Below are 14,884 nucleotides of genomic sequence, written 5' to 3'. Positions count from 1 at the left end.
TCTGAATAAATAAATGAATGCGAGATTTCAGCTTATGATTTTTAATCAATTTGCAAACCATGCTGAAAAAATGTTTTTACTTTGTCATAATGGGATATCAAGTGTAGATTGATGGGCAAAAATGGCAAATTTAACAATTTAAAATTAAATCTACAACAAAATAAAGTGTGCCAAAGGGGTCTGAATACTTTCTGAATTCACTGTAGTACCTTTCCATGGTGATATCACTTATTCTATAATTCTATAACTGGAGCTTGGTATGTAAAGTGAATAAATCAGGGCAACAGAGTGACTCAGTGGCAGAAATCAATATAGCACCCTCATGATTTGCACTCCAATGAACAATACCAATGGCAAGCAGAACTGTCTGTAAATTATGTGTTTTTTTTTCTTTGTTAAAACTGTCTTTTTCATAATGAGTCGGAAGCAGGGAGTGTCAGGGTGGCACAGTAGATAACACTGCAATCACAAACCTTCAAACACCTGAGTTTGGTTCACAGCTCACTCACTGGCTATGCAAAAAGCACACATTCTCCCCTTGTCCATGCATTATGATGAACTGCCATTACGTTCATCCAAGTTGGCTTATACCTTATTTCTGGGGATAGCCTTTGTCTGAAAGTAACTACAATAGAAAAAGAATAAAAAAGAAAATAGATAGATGGATGAACAAGTGTGCTCTGGGTGGAACTGCTTTCCTTCACTGCACCTGATATTGTAATGTAAAATCTACATCAGATAATGGATGGGCACATCGGCAGTGGTCTCTTAGCAAAACACAAGTTTAGTAAACTCTTCTAAAGTACATGTCACTGATTCAATGACCATCACTGGCTCACTGAGTTAGTTATTGAACTCCACCATAGAAGTACGGGAACAATTGCATTTTTTTTTTACTGATAACCACTCAACAGCACTCAGCATAAGTCTTGTTATCCCCCCTCCCCTTAGCAACATGAACATCTGCAGAAATTTGGGAGATAGAACAAGTGAATTATTTCTAATGTGGTTTAACTGAATAACATGAAGAGTTCCTGTTTACTAACAGAGAGAAGCCAGAGTTCAAGATAAAGCAAGATTGTCATCTGCAGCTGCACAAAGCACAACAGAAGTGCACGGTCATAAAGGCAAAGGCAGATCAGCCAGTCCATCTGTATAGCACCTTTCATTAGGATGCCTTTTATAAAAGCGTTCCATGACTTGTTTTATCATCAATGGGGCCACATGGATGACTTCTTGACCGGAAGCACCCCCTGGAGAGCTGAACTGAAGGCTGCTGAGCTTCACTGTCATAGCTAGCATTGACAGAACTGCCAGTGACTCTGCACCCGACTTGATGGCAGGGGTGTTTTCTAATTTTGTAAAAGACAGTCAACTGACTTTAAATGTGACATCTCCTATATCAACTTGAAATATGTCATAACCTCCCATTCATGCATGCTGAGCAAGGAATAAATCAGATCATTCACTTGGGAAAAAAAAGAACATGTGAATAGCTTATCAACATCCCGTTGTAACAGATTGAGGGCGCTATCGCTCCCTTGAACCCTTGTTCGAGACGCCAGACACCTGATAAAAGTCCAATATGACTTTATTTTATAATAATAATGTGCACAAAGCACCCTCCACTCCACAATACTCATAAATCCAATAATCAATAAACAATAATCACAATCCTCCACTCCCAAACCGTTGCCACCCTTCCACCCAGCTCAGCTCGACGTCTGGGATTTTATAGTCCTTGACCCGGAAGTGTTTCTCTCTGTCCATGTGATTGTTAACACTTCCGGGTCAGATAAAAACTCCTTTTCTTCAACCCGGAAGTGAGTCATTCGCTCTGTCGCCGTGACTAATACGCACTTCCGGGTTATAAGTGAAATAAAAGTATCTGGGCCTTCCTGCAGTGTCCCCTGGAGGTTCCCATGGTATCCAGCAGGGCTGTGATGAAAAACTCCACTGTCCATGATGCCCTGCTGGAACTCGGGGCACCTCTATGTTGCAGGCAGTGCTCCACCTGTCGGCTTGGGGGTATTGGCCGGGATGAACGGCCGGCCATATTCCACACCGTCCATGGTTAGTTCTTTTCTTAGGATAAGCTCCCAGTCACCACAAGTATGACAATTGGATTAAGTGGGCACATTAAATAGGTGGCATTGAAGATATTCATAATTAATTTGCTAGCATAGCACACAGAAGACAACATTTCTTCAACAGCTAAAATACTTGAACCACCACACGCATGGGCCCAGAGGTTGGAATGCCCAGCAGGTGAAGTGATGGCTACAAAAGGTACATGTCTGCTTGATTCCGGCTCATGTCCACCCATGAACTTATTTCCTTACTTGGCTATGGTTGTGCAAAAGCAAATGAGACAGCAGTCTACTACAAACAAGGTTCTTTTATGTTGAGTCAGTTTTGCAGTCATACTACACAGGGCCTTTGGTTTTGGAAGAGAAGCCATGGAAAGAAAATCCATGCTGAACAGCAGTGTGCCTTCTAATAAGAGACAAATGGCATCCAACATGTGTGCTATAAGCACCATCACGGTAGCCTCTCAGGAATAAAAGTGAGGAGCAGACAAATTTAAAAAGCACAGGACATGAATCAAGTCACAAAACACAAGCCTAGCTCCGACAGCTGAAGATTAGAGAGCACAGAAGCGGAAGCCATCAAATAGATTTACTGGAAGGTCTTCCCCATCCAATGCCTAGTTATGGATGAGCTATTTTGCATGTCTTGTATAGCAGCATGTTCCTTGTGTGCTTAATAAACGGTGTAATTATACAGCTGACAAGTGAAATCAAGTGGGCTTTAATTTATTTCCAAGGATGGTCATATACAAGCAACTAAAAAGGCTTGTGTGAATTTATTGCTTCTACCGCTGTGCAGAGGATAATACTGCAGATGATGCCCTCATGCCTTTCCCCTCAGCAAATCCGACAATCGCTTATTTTCTCTCTGTGCCAAAGACAGAGAAAGTAAGATAGTTTCTCAAATAATTTTTTCTTTCAGATTGTGTACAACTTCTACAGCCATATGATAAGGGATCAGATGCTGTTTTAAGTTCAAGCCATATTCTGGGAAAGAAGAAGAAATACATTTTTAAAACATGGAATGAACAGGTCAGATGGGTGGCAAGCACAGGTGAAGGGGGAGCCAGAGTCTGTCCCAGCAGCACTAGTGAAAGGAAGGAGCCAAATTTAGAGTTGCCCACTAACTTAACATTTGGCAATATAGAATAAAAAAAATGTAGGACAATACACAAAATGAAGGCACATTACCTGCATTGTGAGAAAGAGTGAGTTACGGCACTATGGCCATGTGGCGCGTTTCCCCGAGGGTGATCCGGCTCGTAAAATCCTCATTGTTGGGGACCCGAGTGGCTGGATCAGACCAAGGGGTCGCCACGTAACACCTGGCTGCGGTAGATAGAGGGTCATTTCCGGAGGGTGGGACTGGACCGCGTGTCTGCCTGGGGGGTTGCAAACCAGGATCCCGAGTTGTTTCGTTGTGTAGTGGGTACAGCAACGCACTGTACCAGTGCATGCTCCTCAACTTGACTTGAATACACAAAAACGCATGGAACATACACAATCAACCATATTAGTGTGTCAAAAGTGGCACATTTAAAAGAAACGGGTTTCCCACTAATTAATTTTAGGTCATTATTGGCAATAGAATTTTGATTTATGTGGAAAGAACCAAAGTGAAGGGGACTAATTTGAGAAAAAAAAAACAAGAATAATGGGAAAACAAGGCACAGGTCAAAATGAGCCATAAATTTCAATTTATAGTTCTCTACAGCGTGAAGGGTGACAATACAAAAAGGCAATAAAACGAGACCACACACAGAAAGCACTTGGCTTTCAATTATTTTCTCTTGGTTTTGCTATTCTTTCTTCCGTCAACTCGAAATTGCCTACAGGGGAAGCAAATGAGAAATGGTCCCCCAACTTGAGTGGGGGAAAAAAACTACTTTCCTAATTAAAATGCAATGGCCATCTGTACTTTTAGCTGACTTGAAACATTCTTAGGTCATCATCTGTTAATCACGGAAACAGATACACAGCCAGGTCTACCCTGGATGGGACACAGTTAAAGAAACATCCTCTCGGCGATTGAACTGTGAGGTGAAACCAGAATTAACAACAGAAACCAACAAGGACGACATTCAAACGTCATAGTGAAGACACAGATTTAGGCACTTAAGTATGACTGGAGAAATGGCAATTCTCAAGAAGTCTTATGTTCACACTTTCATTATGACTCACTATGTAAGCAGAGCTGACTAATACACTTGTGTATAATTGACTGAGAGACTCCTTCACCATGCAGCTTATGATATATTGCTAGAGATGCATAGAATCACCTGTAGATGTTACGAGATTGATATTATACCAAATTTAAACAAAGGAAAGAAAGGTCATTGTCAAAGCTACTAACAACGACCATGAGGAATCCTTGCATTATGTACATGCTTTTTTTAAAAAATAAACACAGGATGTAACACCTTTATCTCTGAAAACAAAAGATTTCCAAGTTGCCTAGTGACAAAGCCGTTGGACTGTGAAACATAACGTGACCAAGTAAACGCCTATCATTGTGTTACTGCATGACACTCAGTGACTTAATGCGGCTTAATGTTAACTGCAAAAAACATATGCAAACAGTTTAACTTATGAAGCACCCTGGGGCAATGCTCATTATAGGATATATATGTATATATATATATATATATATATATATATATATATATATATATATATATATATATATATATATATACAGTGGAACCTCTAGATACGAGTTTAATTCGTTCCAGCACTGAGCTTGTATAGCGAATTTCTTGTATCTAGAACAAACTTCCCCATTGAAAATAATGGAAATCCAGTTAATCCGTTCCGCACCCCAAATATATTAACATAAAAATCAATTGTCCTAACAAATAACACTGATAAATTATATATACTGTAGTCTACCTTTAATAAATAACACTGGTAAATAATATAACTGATTATTAAAAGAATCAAAACAGGTGTCCAAAGTGCAGTAGAGCATTCAATAAATCTTTAAATAAATAATCCTTAAAACAGTTGTGAAGTGGAGGTTTAAAATACACAAGAATAACAATCCTTTAACACGAGGTTAAAACGTCAAAAGGATGCAGTCTTTAAAAAACAGATGACAATCCCCGGTGCTTCTTCTCTGTTAGCGTCTCACCTGCGGGCTCTGCAACAGGCGAGACACTCTTAATGCAGCTGACCTTCTCTACACCGTCCTGCTTCAGCTGTTTGGCTCGCCTGTTCAGCTCACTGTTCAGCTACACGCGAGCCTGCACTCGCTTGCTCTCCCGCACCGACTTCCTACGTCTGCCCGCCCGCCCGCCTGCCCGCCCGCCTGCCCGCCTGCCTGCCTGCCTGCCTGCCGCAACCTCCGTTCTCTCTCCTCTCCTCTCTTTTCTTTTCTTTTACTTCTTCTCCCCCTTAACCGGCTCGCGCTTCTCTATATATGCGGGGAGGACATGGCAGCTGCAGCCCATCAGCCACAGGAACAATCATGGATGTGGGCAGTTTCCCACCTGTGCACTTAAGTGAGAAACGCGGACACCGCAGATCGCAGCTCGCAACTGCTACCACGCCCCCTCGCTAAGCCGCGAGCTATACCCACAGCCTGGCTCGTGGCTCGTTACGCGAGCCAATGCTCACATTTAGATCTGAATTTTTCGCTCATACTTTCCTCGTATTTTGAATTTCTCGTATACAGAGGTGATCGTATCTCAAGGTTCCACTGTATATATATATATATATATATATATATACACACACATAAACGGAGACCATGTCCTCTTGGAACAGCCTCTATTAGGTCTATAAACTCTACACTCACCATTTGAGGTGTCACTGCTGCCCACCTTGTTGAGTACATAAACCCAAATAAGGCCATTACCTTCACTTAACTGCTCACATTGCTTATACCAATTTCTGTGTCATTCATTCCGGCTCTTCTAGTTTGTTCTCTTTTGCCACTTTGACAAATATAATTAAACACAACTTGCCCAGTTGAGAATGTTGTGGGCCATATTAACACTGATTTTGCACATCACAATTAACAGGCCAGTTAAAGTAATTTAAATAGAAAAAAATATCAACTTCCATGCAGCCACTACAAATAAACAAGTTGAAAAATATAATACAAATCAAATTATTCAAGGACAGTGTGATGGCATAGTAGTTGGAGACGTTACCTCACTGCTCCCGAGTGTCCCCATCTAAATGGAAATTACATATTCTGTTGGTTTCCCAGTGGGCTTTCTCCAGGCATCCTACTCTCCTTGCCATTACCAAAGATGTTAGGTTAATTGTTGCTTCTATATTCACCTTGTATGAGTCAATACTGGCATGTCTGCGAGTGTTTAATGAGGTGCTGCTGTTCCAATCAGGGCTGTTTTCACCTTGCATGTGGTCGTACTGGAATAGGCTCCAGCTCATCACAACCATAAAGAGGAGTAAGTAAAGATTTAGAGAATTGATGAAATGAATAAATTCTCCATCCATCTTCATAACTGCTTTGTCCTAATCAATGTCACCTTACAGCTCTCAAATATTGCTTTTTATAGTGTATACTACATTCATGCCAATAAATCATTTTTGCAGTTGAGAAACATTTATTCATGTTGTTTAATTTAATTGCTTCACATAGTCCAACAACCAATTTGCATCAGAAAACGTGCAGTTTACTTGATCGCCCTCTTTAGATTTTTTTATATCACCATAGACAGCACCGACTTCAATGTGGCTCTTTCTTAGTTGGGTTTAAGCAGCACCAGTTTTTTCATTGTTTGCACCACTAATAGAGCTGCATGGCTTGATGTGGTAAAATAGTGAGTACAGTACTCAGCTTGCACTGGACCACCAGAATGTGTTTTGTTTTGGGGTAGTTGGGAATTGTCCTTAAAGACCACAATGGAACCTCATATAAATGATCAGCACATTGTGGCGTATGGCTGGGGCTCATGCCCAGTCAAGATGCCTGGAGGATGGAAGGACCGGGAGAGGAGCAGCACCTCCCCTGGAATACGAGAAGGCAGCCGCCCTAGTGGCTGTTGGGGCCATGGGAACACAACTCTGTGGGGGTCCAAGGCCACCGCTAGGGGCTGCATGGACATTGGCTAAGCCCTGGACTGCAGCACTTCCGCTACACCAGGAAGTGCTGCAGGAAGGTCATCAGGGAGCACCTGGAGCACATCCGGGTGCATTATAAAAGGGGCCGCCTCACTCCATTCAGGGAGCCGGAGTCGGGAGGCAGAGGATGGACCTTGCGATTGGAGGAGTGAGGGCAGCAGAGAAGAAGGAAAGAAAAGACTGTGAGCAATAGTGCTGGTGGGTTGTGTACTGTGTGTGAGTTGCAAAGGACTGTGTGGTGAAAAAACAAAATAAAAGCGTGTGTTTGGACTTCTGTGTGTCCTGGTGTCTGTCTGTAGTAGGGCTGATCTTCCACAAGAGTGAAAAACAGACCTGTTCTGTTCCAAATTGATGTGTTCAGCCACTGAATGGAACAGAACTGGAATAGTGGTGCAGTATCAGTGGGGCATCAAAGTTCCCTTAATGAAAGCAAATGCACCCCCAATACCCCCCTCCCACCCTTTTTAGTCCTCACTGAATACCATAAACTCATACCTACAGATGCAGAGTTCTTTGTCTAATTATATCTCATTAAGTTTATATATAACGACCTCATTCTCAGGAAAACTTGGATGACAGCTATGGATTGAATAAATTTGAATACCTTTGCTGATAATTTCATTCTCTTCAGCCATTTTAGTGACAAACACATCAGGAGAAATGCAAAAATCACTTGACCCCTGCAAATAAACAGAACAGAAAGAGGTTGAGGAAAGGAAAAACATTATTTTATGTCAGTCATATTACAACTATCAACAACCTGGAAAAAAACACAAAATGATGACTAGGAAACTGACATTTCTCCATTTATTTGGTAGCTGTACTGTCTCATCTACTGAGCACTACTCAGTACTTTCTCCTTGCTTTGCTCTGGGGATATTCGGTGCAGCTTTAGATTTTCATGGTTGACTTTCTATAACAGAACTGCACTCCCCTTCAAATGTCAACAGAGGATCCAAACATTTAACCCTTGTCTGAATTTGCTGGCCACTGACACTATGAACTAAACATCAGCAGCAATCCAGTGGATAGCCAGCAGGCCTCGAAAGAGCATTCTTAGGATTCTAAGAATTAAGATGAAACAGGCAGGATCCTCTTTGTTTCATCTGAAATGTGTTTCTGAAGAGCTGTCAATGGCATTTAATGGTGGGTTTCAAAATGACTTCCAGAGTTCTGTGCAGTGGGACAGAGGAGCGGATGAACAACTCGTCAAGGTCATGCGATACAGGGCACAGGGTGCACTGGGACCACACAGGATATCTCCTGCTGACACGTTTCTTCCTTTCAGCTGAGAACTATTATACAGAGGGGAAGTAGATTAGTCAGTCAAAAGTCACTGGGGGACAATCATTTCATTTTAAGGAAGTGGTTAACAAAAATGCAAACGAGAACAATAAAGTAAGAACGCAGAGTTACTGTAAAATGTTTAAGGAGATATTACTTAAGAATAATAAATCAACAGTATAATATCTGAGCCAGCATATGTTCAGACTATACAATACATGTTCACACACACACACACTATTACCTAACTAGTATTGCCTTAGGGTGGGCCTCCCTAACATATCTGTGTAAAAGCACATTTAACATCAGTGTCCCGACACACTCAGATAGACCAAAGAGGCAATGCCACCATAATGACTACATTCAAATTAAAATTGTTTTACGGCATTGTATCATTTAAATTACAAATTGACAAAAATTTCATTAGTAAATATGCCTTTATGTGTGTAGTGCAATTTATAGATTTCTTAATTCCATAATGACCTTCTTATTTGTTAGACAGGAGTACAATTCTGAACAGGCCGTACAGCCTTACAAATCTCTTAGTCCTACTGCCCACAACACTGCTTGGTAAAGTTATTCCATGTGTATAAAGTTCACTGTGTGAAGAGAAACTTTCTAATATTTGGGCAACCTTAGCCAGTTTTCATCTGTGTCCTCATGTTCTTGTTGATTAACTCATTTTAAACAGTTGAGATCCACCATCCTAACATCCTTCCTAATTTTAAGCACTCCTGTCATGTAACCTCACAATCTCTGTGTCCCAAAATCAAAAAGTTCATCTCCTTCAGTCTTTCCTCACAGTTCAAACCTTGCAGTCTTGCAATCAACCTAGCTTGCTCCACCAATGGCACTTGTTTAATAATTATTTAGCAATAACCTATTGATAATCAGTAGATGAGACCTCATCCCCACCACACTTGACAACTCCTGCCTTTATGTCATAATCCCGACTGTGTGGACAATAACAAATATATCCCTTTATATCATTTCTATGCCACCAAAATCCTACTTTGAAAATCGTTTCTATAACCCCAACATTATAAAAGTATGGCCTTGATGCTGACAGTCTGAACAATTTTCAGCCCATCTCTCACTTACCTTTTTTGTCTAAAGATCTTGAGCATGTTGTTGCCTCCCAACTCAGCAGTTACCTAACATGTAATAAGCCGATAGAACCCTTTCACTCTGGCTTCAGAGCACAGCTCCAATTCTAGTAACTAATCATCTGTTTATGGCAGCAGATTAATACTTTTAGATCTTAGGGCAGCATTTATACTGTCAAGCATGATATTCTACTATCTAGAATGGAGAGCATTCTGGGTATTTCTGGCACTGCCCTACAGTGGTTTAAGATCTATCTGACTAATAGGCAAGAGTTTGTTAGTCTTGGCAACAGCAGGCCCAGCTCAGCACCAGTCCCACAAGAAGTTCCTCAAGGCTCTGTCCTTGGTACTCTACTGTTCTCTATCTAAATTCTTTCCCTAGGTTATATTATCCATAGCTTTGGACTGGGTTATCATTTCTATGCAGATGATACTCAGGTCTGTTTCAGTTGTGGAGACCAGCCTCAACACAGACAGGCAGACACCAATGGTTCAAAACACCACCACATGTTTACAATGTTTACAATAAATAATGTCCCGCACACAACCCAGTGCTCCTACACCATACACCCTCACTCCAGGCCTCTCAAAATCCTGTCCTCTCTTCGCCGCCTCCACTCCTGTCCTCCAAGATTCGTTCTCTTCCACCCGACTCCAGCTGACGACTGGAGGGAGACGGCCCCTTTATTGCCGTCTTTACCGGACATGCTCCAGGTGCCATCTGATGAGCTTTCTGTGGCACTTCCTGGTGTGGCAGAAGTGCCGCATGACCACCCGGAAGCACTCCGGGTGTCCCCTGATGTCCAGGGCTTCATAGTCTTCAGGGCACCCCCTGGCGGTGGCCACAGGCCCCTATAGGGTTGAGCTTCTATGCTCAGTTCCTGTGGCCCCCATACAAACCAGGGCAGCTGCCCTCTAGTGGTCCGGAGGAGGCATAGTCCCACTCCCGGCCCTTCTCGGCGTCCCGGCTTGGCACAGCCCCCAGCCATCTTCCACACAGTGTTAAAAGTAAAAGTTCATCAGTTTTCTCAGCTCACAACTTTCTTCATTGAAATTAAAACCTGGATGAAACATCACTCCTCAAAATTAAACTGGAACAAAAAAGAAGTCATGGTAACTGGCTCTAAAGTTCAACTTAAGAAAATGAGCTCCATTTCAATTACTCTGGGTGATGACATCATCACACCTTCTTCATCTGCAAAGAATCTTGGTGTCATATTTGATTTCTTCCCTATCTTAATCTACCCACATAAACCATATTAAGAAACAATTCTGCTTACGCCTCCAAAACATATTCCATGTTTACTCATTCCACTCCTTTCCTGATGCTGAGAAGCTTGTTTATGTCTTTTTTTTACATTGACTACATCTGCTGCCAAAGTCCTTATACAGACCCACAATAGTGAGCACATAACCGCCACCCTACTACGCCATCTCTGGCTCCTTCTATCTTACAGGATTAACTATAAAATTCGATTACTAACCTATAAAGCTTTAAATGGCCTTGCACCACTAACTCTAATGTAACCTAATCATCACATCTGCAGTAATAGTGGACCTCAACTCTATTCATGTTTTCCTTGCTTTCTTCTACACTTCACATAACACGTCAAGGACTTTGACACAAGCTTGAATGCCAAAGAACACATCAAAAATTTGCCAATAGGGTTCATTCTTTAATAGCAGCAACAAAAAGTGCAGAACAATGCCGCATATCATAAGATTAGGATAGTCATGGAATGGTTCATGGAACACAGCACCAAAATGAAAAAGAGGCATGGGCCTGTGTCCCCAGATCTTAATCGAATGAAGCTGAAGCAATGGGTTGGACGAGATGGAACAAGGTGTTATGGTTGAGATCCACCTATTATGCTGCAGCCTTGTGTCATATGGGAGGCAGGCAGGCATTCCTTTTACCTCAATATTTTGCAGAGTACATATATATATAAACAGACCACTCAGTGTATCATTCAATTAAAGGAATGCATCAATATAAGGGAGCGTCACAGATTAAAACACAATCTCAGGCAAAACAGACTTAATTTTTATTTATTTATTTTTATATTTTTTATTGATTTTTTGAAATGGGTGGAGTGGTGGCTCTGAGGCTAAGGATCTGTGCTGGTATCCCGAAGATTGCCGGTTCGAATCCCCGTCACTGCCAAAAGAGATCCTACTCTGCTGGGCCCTTGAGCAAGGCCCTTAACCTGTAATTGCTCCAGGGGCGCTGTACAATGGCTGACCCTGCGCTCTGACCCCAAGGGGTATGCGAAAAACTAACAAATACTGTTGTAAGTCGCTCTGGATAAGAGCGTCTGCTAAATGATGTAAATGTAAATGTAAATGAAATAACACAACATTCCATACAAATAGATCAATTTTGCAAAAATAGGATTGAAAACAAATCAACCCCCACCCCTGAGAAAGAGAGCATGGGCAGCAGAATAAAACTTAAACCTAGTAAAAATAAGTAAATAGATGAATTAATAAGTGAATAAAGATAAATGGAGAAGAAAAAGAAATGGGGAGAGAATCTGCTTCATCAGTGCTTTAAAAGCTTATTCTAAAATGTTATTGATTAGATCCTGCCAAGTTTTGAAAACTTTCTGCACAGATCCTCTAAGTGAGAATTAGATTTTTTCCAATTTAAAATAATATAAAACATCAGTTACCCACTGACTTAAAAGAGGAGAGTTAGGATTCTTCCAGTTGAGCAAGATAAGTCTATGTGCCAATAGTGTAGTAAAGTTAATCACAGTTTGCTTGTCCTTCTCCACTTTAAGCCCATCTGGGAGTACACCAAACACAGCTGTTGATGGGTTATGAGGGATTGTGACACCAAGGCTGTCTGAAAGGCATTTAAAAATTTTGGTCCAGAATGATGTTAATTTGGTGCAGGCCCAAAACATGAGGCTGGAACTTGATTGCAGCGTTCACAGGTTGGATCTTGCCCTGGAAACATTTTGGACAGTTTTAAGCGAGACAGATGTGCTCTCTATATAATTTTGAGTTGAATAATTGTATGCTTTCTTTGCGCATATAGAGCTCGAGTGAATTCTCTGCATTGCTACCTTCCACTCCTTTCCTGAGATGTTGAGTGAGAGATCATTTTCCCATTGTCCTCTTGGATATTTGAAAGGAAGGGACTGTAAAATGATTTTATATATTGCAGAAATGCTTTCTGAGTCCTCGAAACTGAGCAATATTTTTTCCAGCATAGAGGAAGGTGGGAGATGAGGAAAATTGGGCAGGTTCTGTTTAACAAAGTTTTTATTTGAAGATAGTAAAAAAAAATGTGTTGCTGGAAAGTTAAATTTGGAATGTAATTGTTCATAGGATGCAAAGATGTTGTCTGTATAAAGATCTCTAAGTAATTTAATCCCAAACGTTTTCCATATAATAAAAACTGCATATGTTTATGAGGGTTGAAAAAGGTGGTTCTCCTGCAGAGGTGCCACAGATAAAAGCTTCTCTATCTTAAAATGCTTCCTACATTGGTTCCATATTCTGAGTGAGTGAAGCACAATTGGGTTGTTAGTATATTGCCGATACCTTGCATTTACTGGGGCACAAAGCAAGGAATGTAAAGAAGTACTGCAGGATTTTATTTCTATTGTGGACCAAGCCTGTGTATGTTCATCTATTTGTGTCCATGTCCAGGTTTTTATAGTTTGTATGTTTGCTGCCCAGTAATAAAATTAAAAGTTAGGTAGAGCCATGCCACTTTCTGCCTTTGGCCTTTGTAGGGTCGCTCTTTGGATACATGGATGTTTTGAATTCCAAATAAATGTGATTATGGTTGAATCTAATTTCTTAAAAAATTATTTATTAATGTATATTGAAATGTTTTGAAATAAGAAGAGAAGCTTAGGAAGGATATTCATCTTAATGACTAGGGGGCTCTGCCCCCTGCTCGCTTCACTCGCCCAACCCCGGGTTTGGTTTACCGGATATAAAATTTAAAGAGATTGTTAGTTTCATGGGAATTGTTACATATGCATTATTTTCAATTTTACTTTCAAACTTTTGTAAAAACAATACTTGTCCTTTAGTTCCAGCCCTGGACAAGGTTACATCTCTTTCTCGCAGGACGTATAACACTGCTCGTGTTGTCAATTGGGGCGGCTGAATGCATGCTAAGGAAGTGCCTTCAGATCATCTGCTGTCTTTCTGCTGCTGTCGCGCTGCCCATCGATCATTTTAAAGCCTGTACAGAAGCTGTCCTTTTGCCACTTCGCGTCTCTGCCGCTCACGTTGTGAAAGGGGCGGGTTGGTTAAGTTGGCTGAATGCAAGCTAAGGAGAAGCGGTCAGATCATCTGCTGGGTTTCTGCTGCTGGTGAGCTGCGTGTTTTGCTTGTCATTGTTTTAAGAGCTGGGAGCAACTTAAAGTGTCTCTTGCAGGACTTCCCATTGTCTTCCGAGAAGATCACATCTCGTCTCCCTCCCAAACATTTTTTTTTATAATAGAGAGATGTTAATTCTTCCAGGTAAAATGAGATGAAGGGTTGACCATCTATGCAAGTCTTGCTTAAATTTTTTCATAAAGACGGCAAAGTTTTGTTGATAAAGAGCTTTGTGTTTACTTGTAATGTTTACCCCTAGGTATTTAAACTGATCTGCAATAATAAAAGGGAAGGTGTCCAATCTAATATTGTGTGTTTGAGAATTCACTGGAAAGAGCCAGACTTAATTTTTAAATATGTAGTTTTGGCCGGCATTATGAGGGGAATCTGAAAACACCTGATATAAAGATTAGAGAATGATGCACTATAGAAATTGATTAAACTGGGGAAAGACAAAAACATCTTTTATTAAAGCATCCTTGGAATTTATCAGCAAATTACCAGGTTAATATTCTTTAGGAATGAAAGCCAAAGTCAATATCCAGGAAAACTCATCCTGGAAGTTTCCCACCTCAAGGCCTCTCATGATTTATGGGCATAGTTTCACCTACATTCATGTAAGAAGAAACCCATAGACTTACAGGGTCAAGAATACAAAAATCTGTTACATATACGTATATACAAAATGCTCTAATTTTATATGAATGAATCAACTATGAGAGAACTGAACATTTTCATAAATAAGCACAGAACTTTGATTTTGTGGGTGTTTTCTAGGTTTGGATATTCAGTATACTCAGACTTATGAGTAGTGACAAAAAAGAAGTAAGAAAAGTCCTGAATGTGCGAATCATAGTGATGTGAAGGGGTCAGGTTATAAACTCATGACACTTTGGTGCAGCTCTCTCCAAACAGTACCTCCACCTTGACTACATCTTGAACAGGCAATCATTGGGTCATTCCTTATAA

General features: G+C 40.8%; 1 protein-coding gene across 4 annotated transcripts in view; it reads right to left on the bottom strand.

The window, feature by feature from the left end:
* ttyh3a (tweety family member 3a) overlaps positions 1 to 14,884 on the bottom strand; it is a 312,980-nt gene that overhangs the window by 83,659 nt on the left and 214,437 nt on the right. For all 4 annotated transcript variants that reach the window (XM_051933633.1, XM_028813931.2, XM_051933634.1 and 1 more), the window contains exon 7: positions 7,786 to 7,861. In XM_051933633.1, the coding sequence (XP_051789593.1) occupies positions 7,786 to 7,861 (76 nt within the window). The remainder of the gene's footprint in view (positions 1 to 7,785; positions 7,862 to 14,884) is intronic.

The sequence above is a fragment of the Erpetoichthys calabaricus genome, chromosome 11, assembly GCF_900747795.2.
Source record: "Erpetoichthys calabaricus chromosome 11, fErpCal1.3, whole genome shotgun sequence".
Classification (NCBI taxonomy): Eukaryota; Metazoa; Chordata; class Cladistia; order Polypteriformes; family Polypteridae; genus Erpetoichthys; species Erpetoichthys calabaricus.
The sequence above is the reverse complement of the archived record's forward strand: the minus strand, read 5'-3'. Positions and strand labels throughout refer to the sequence as shown.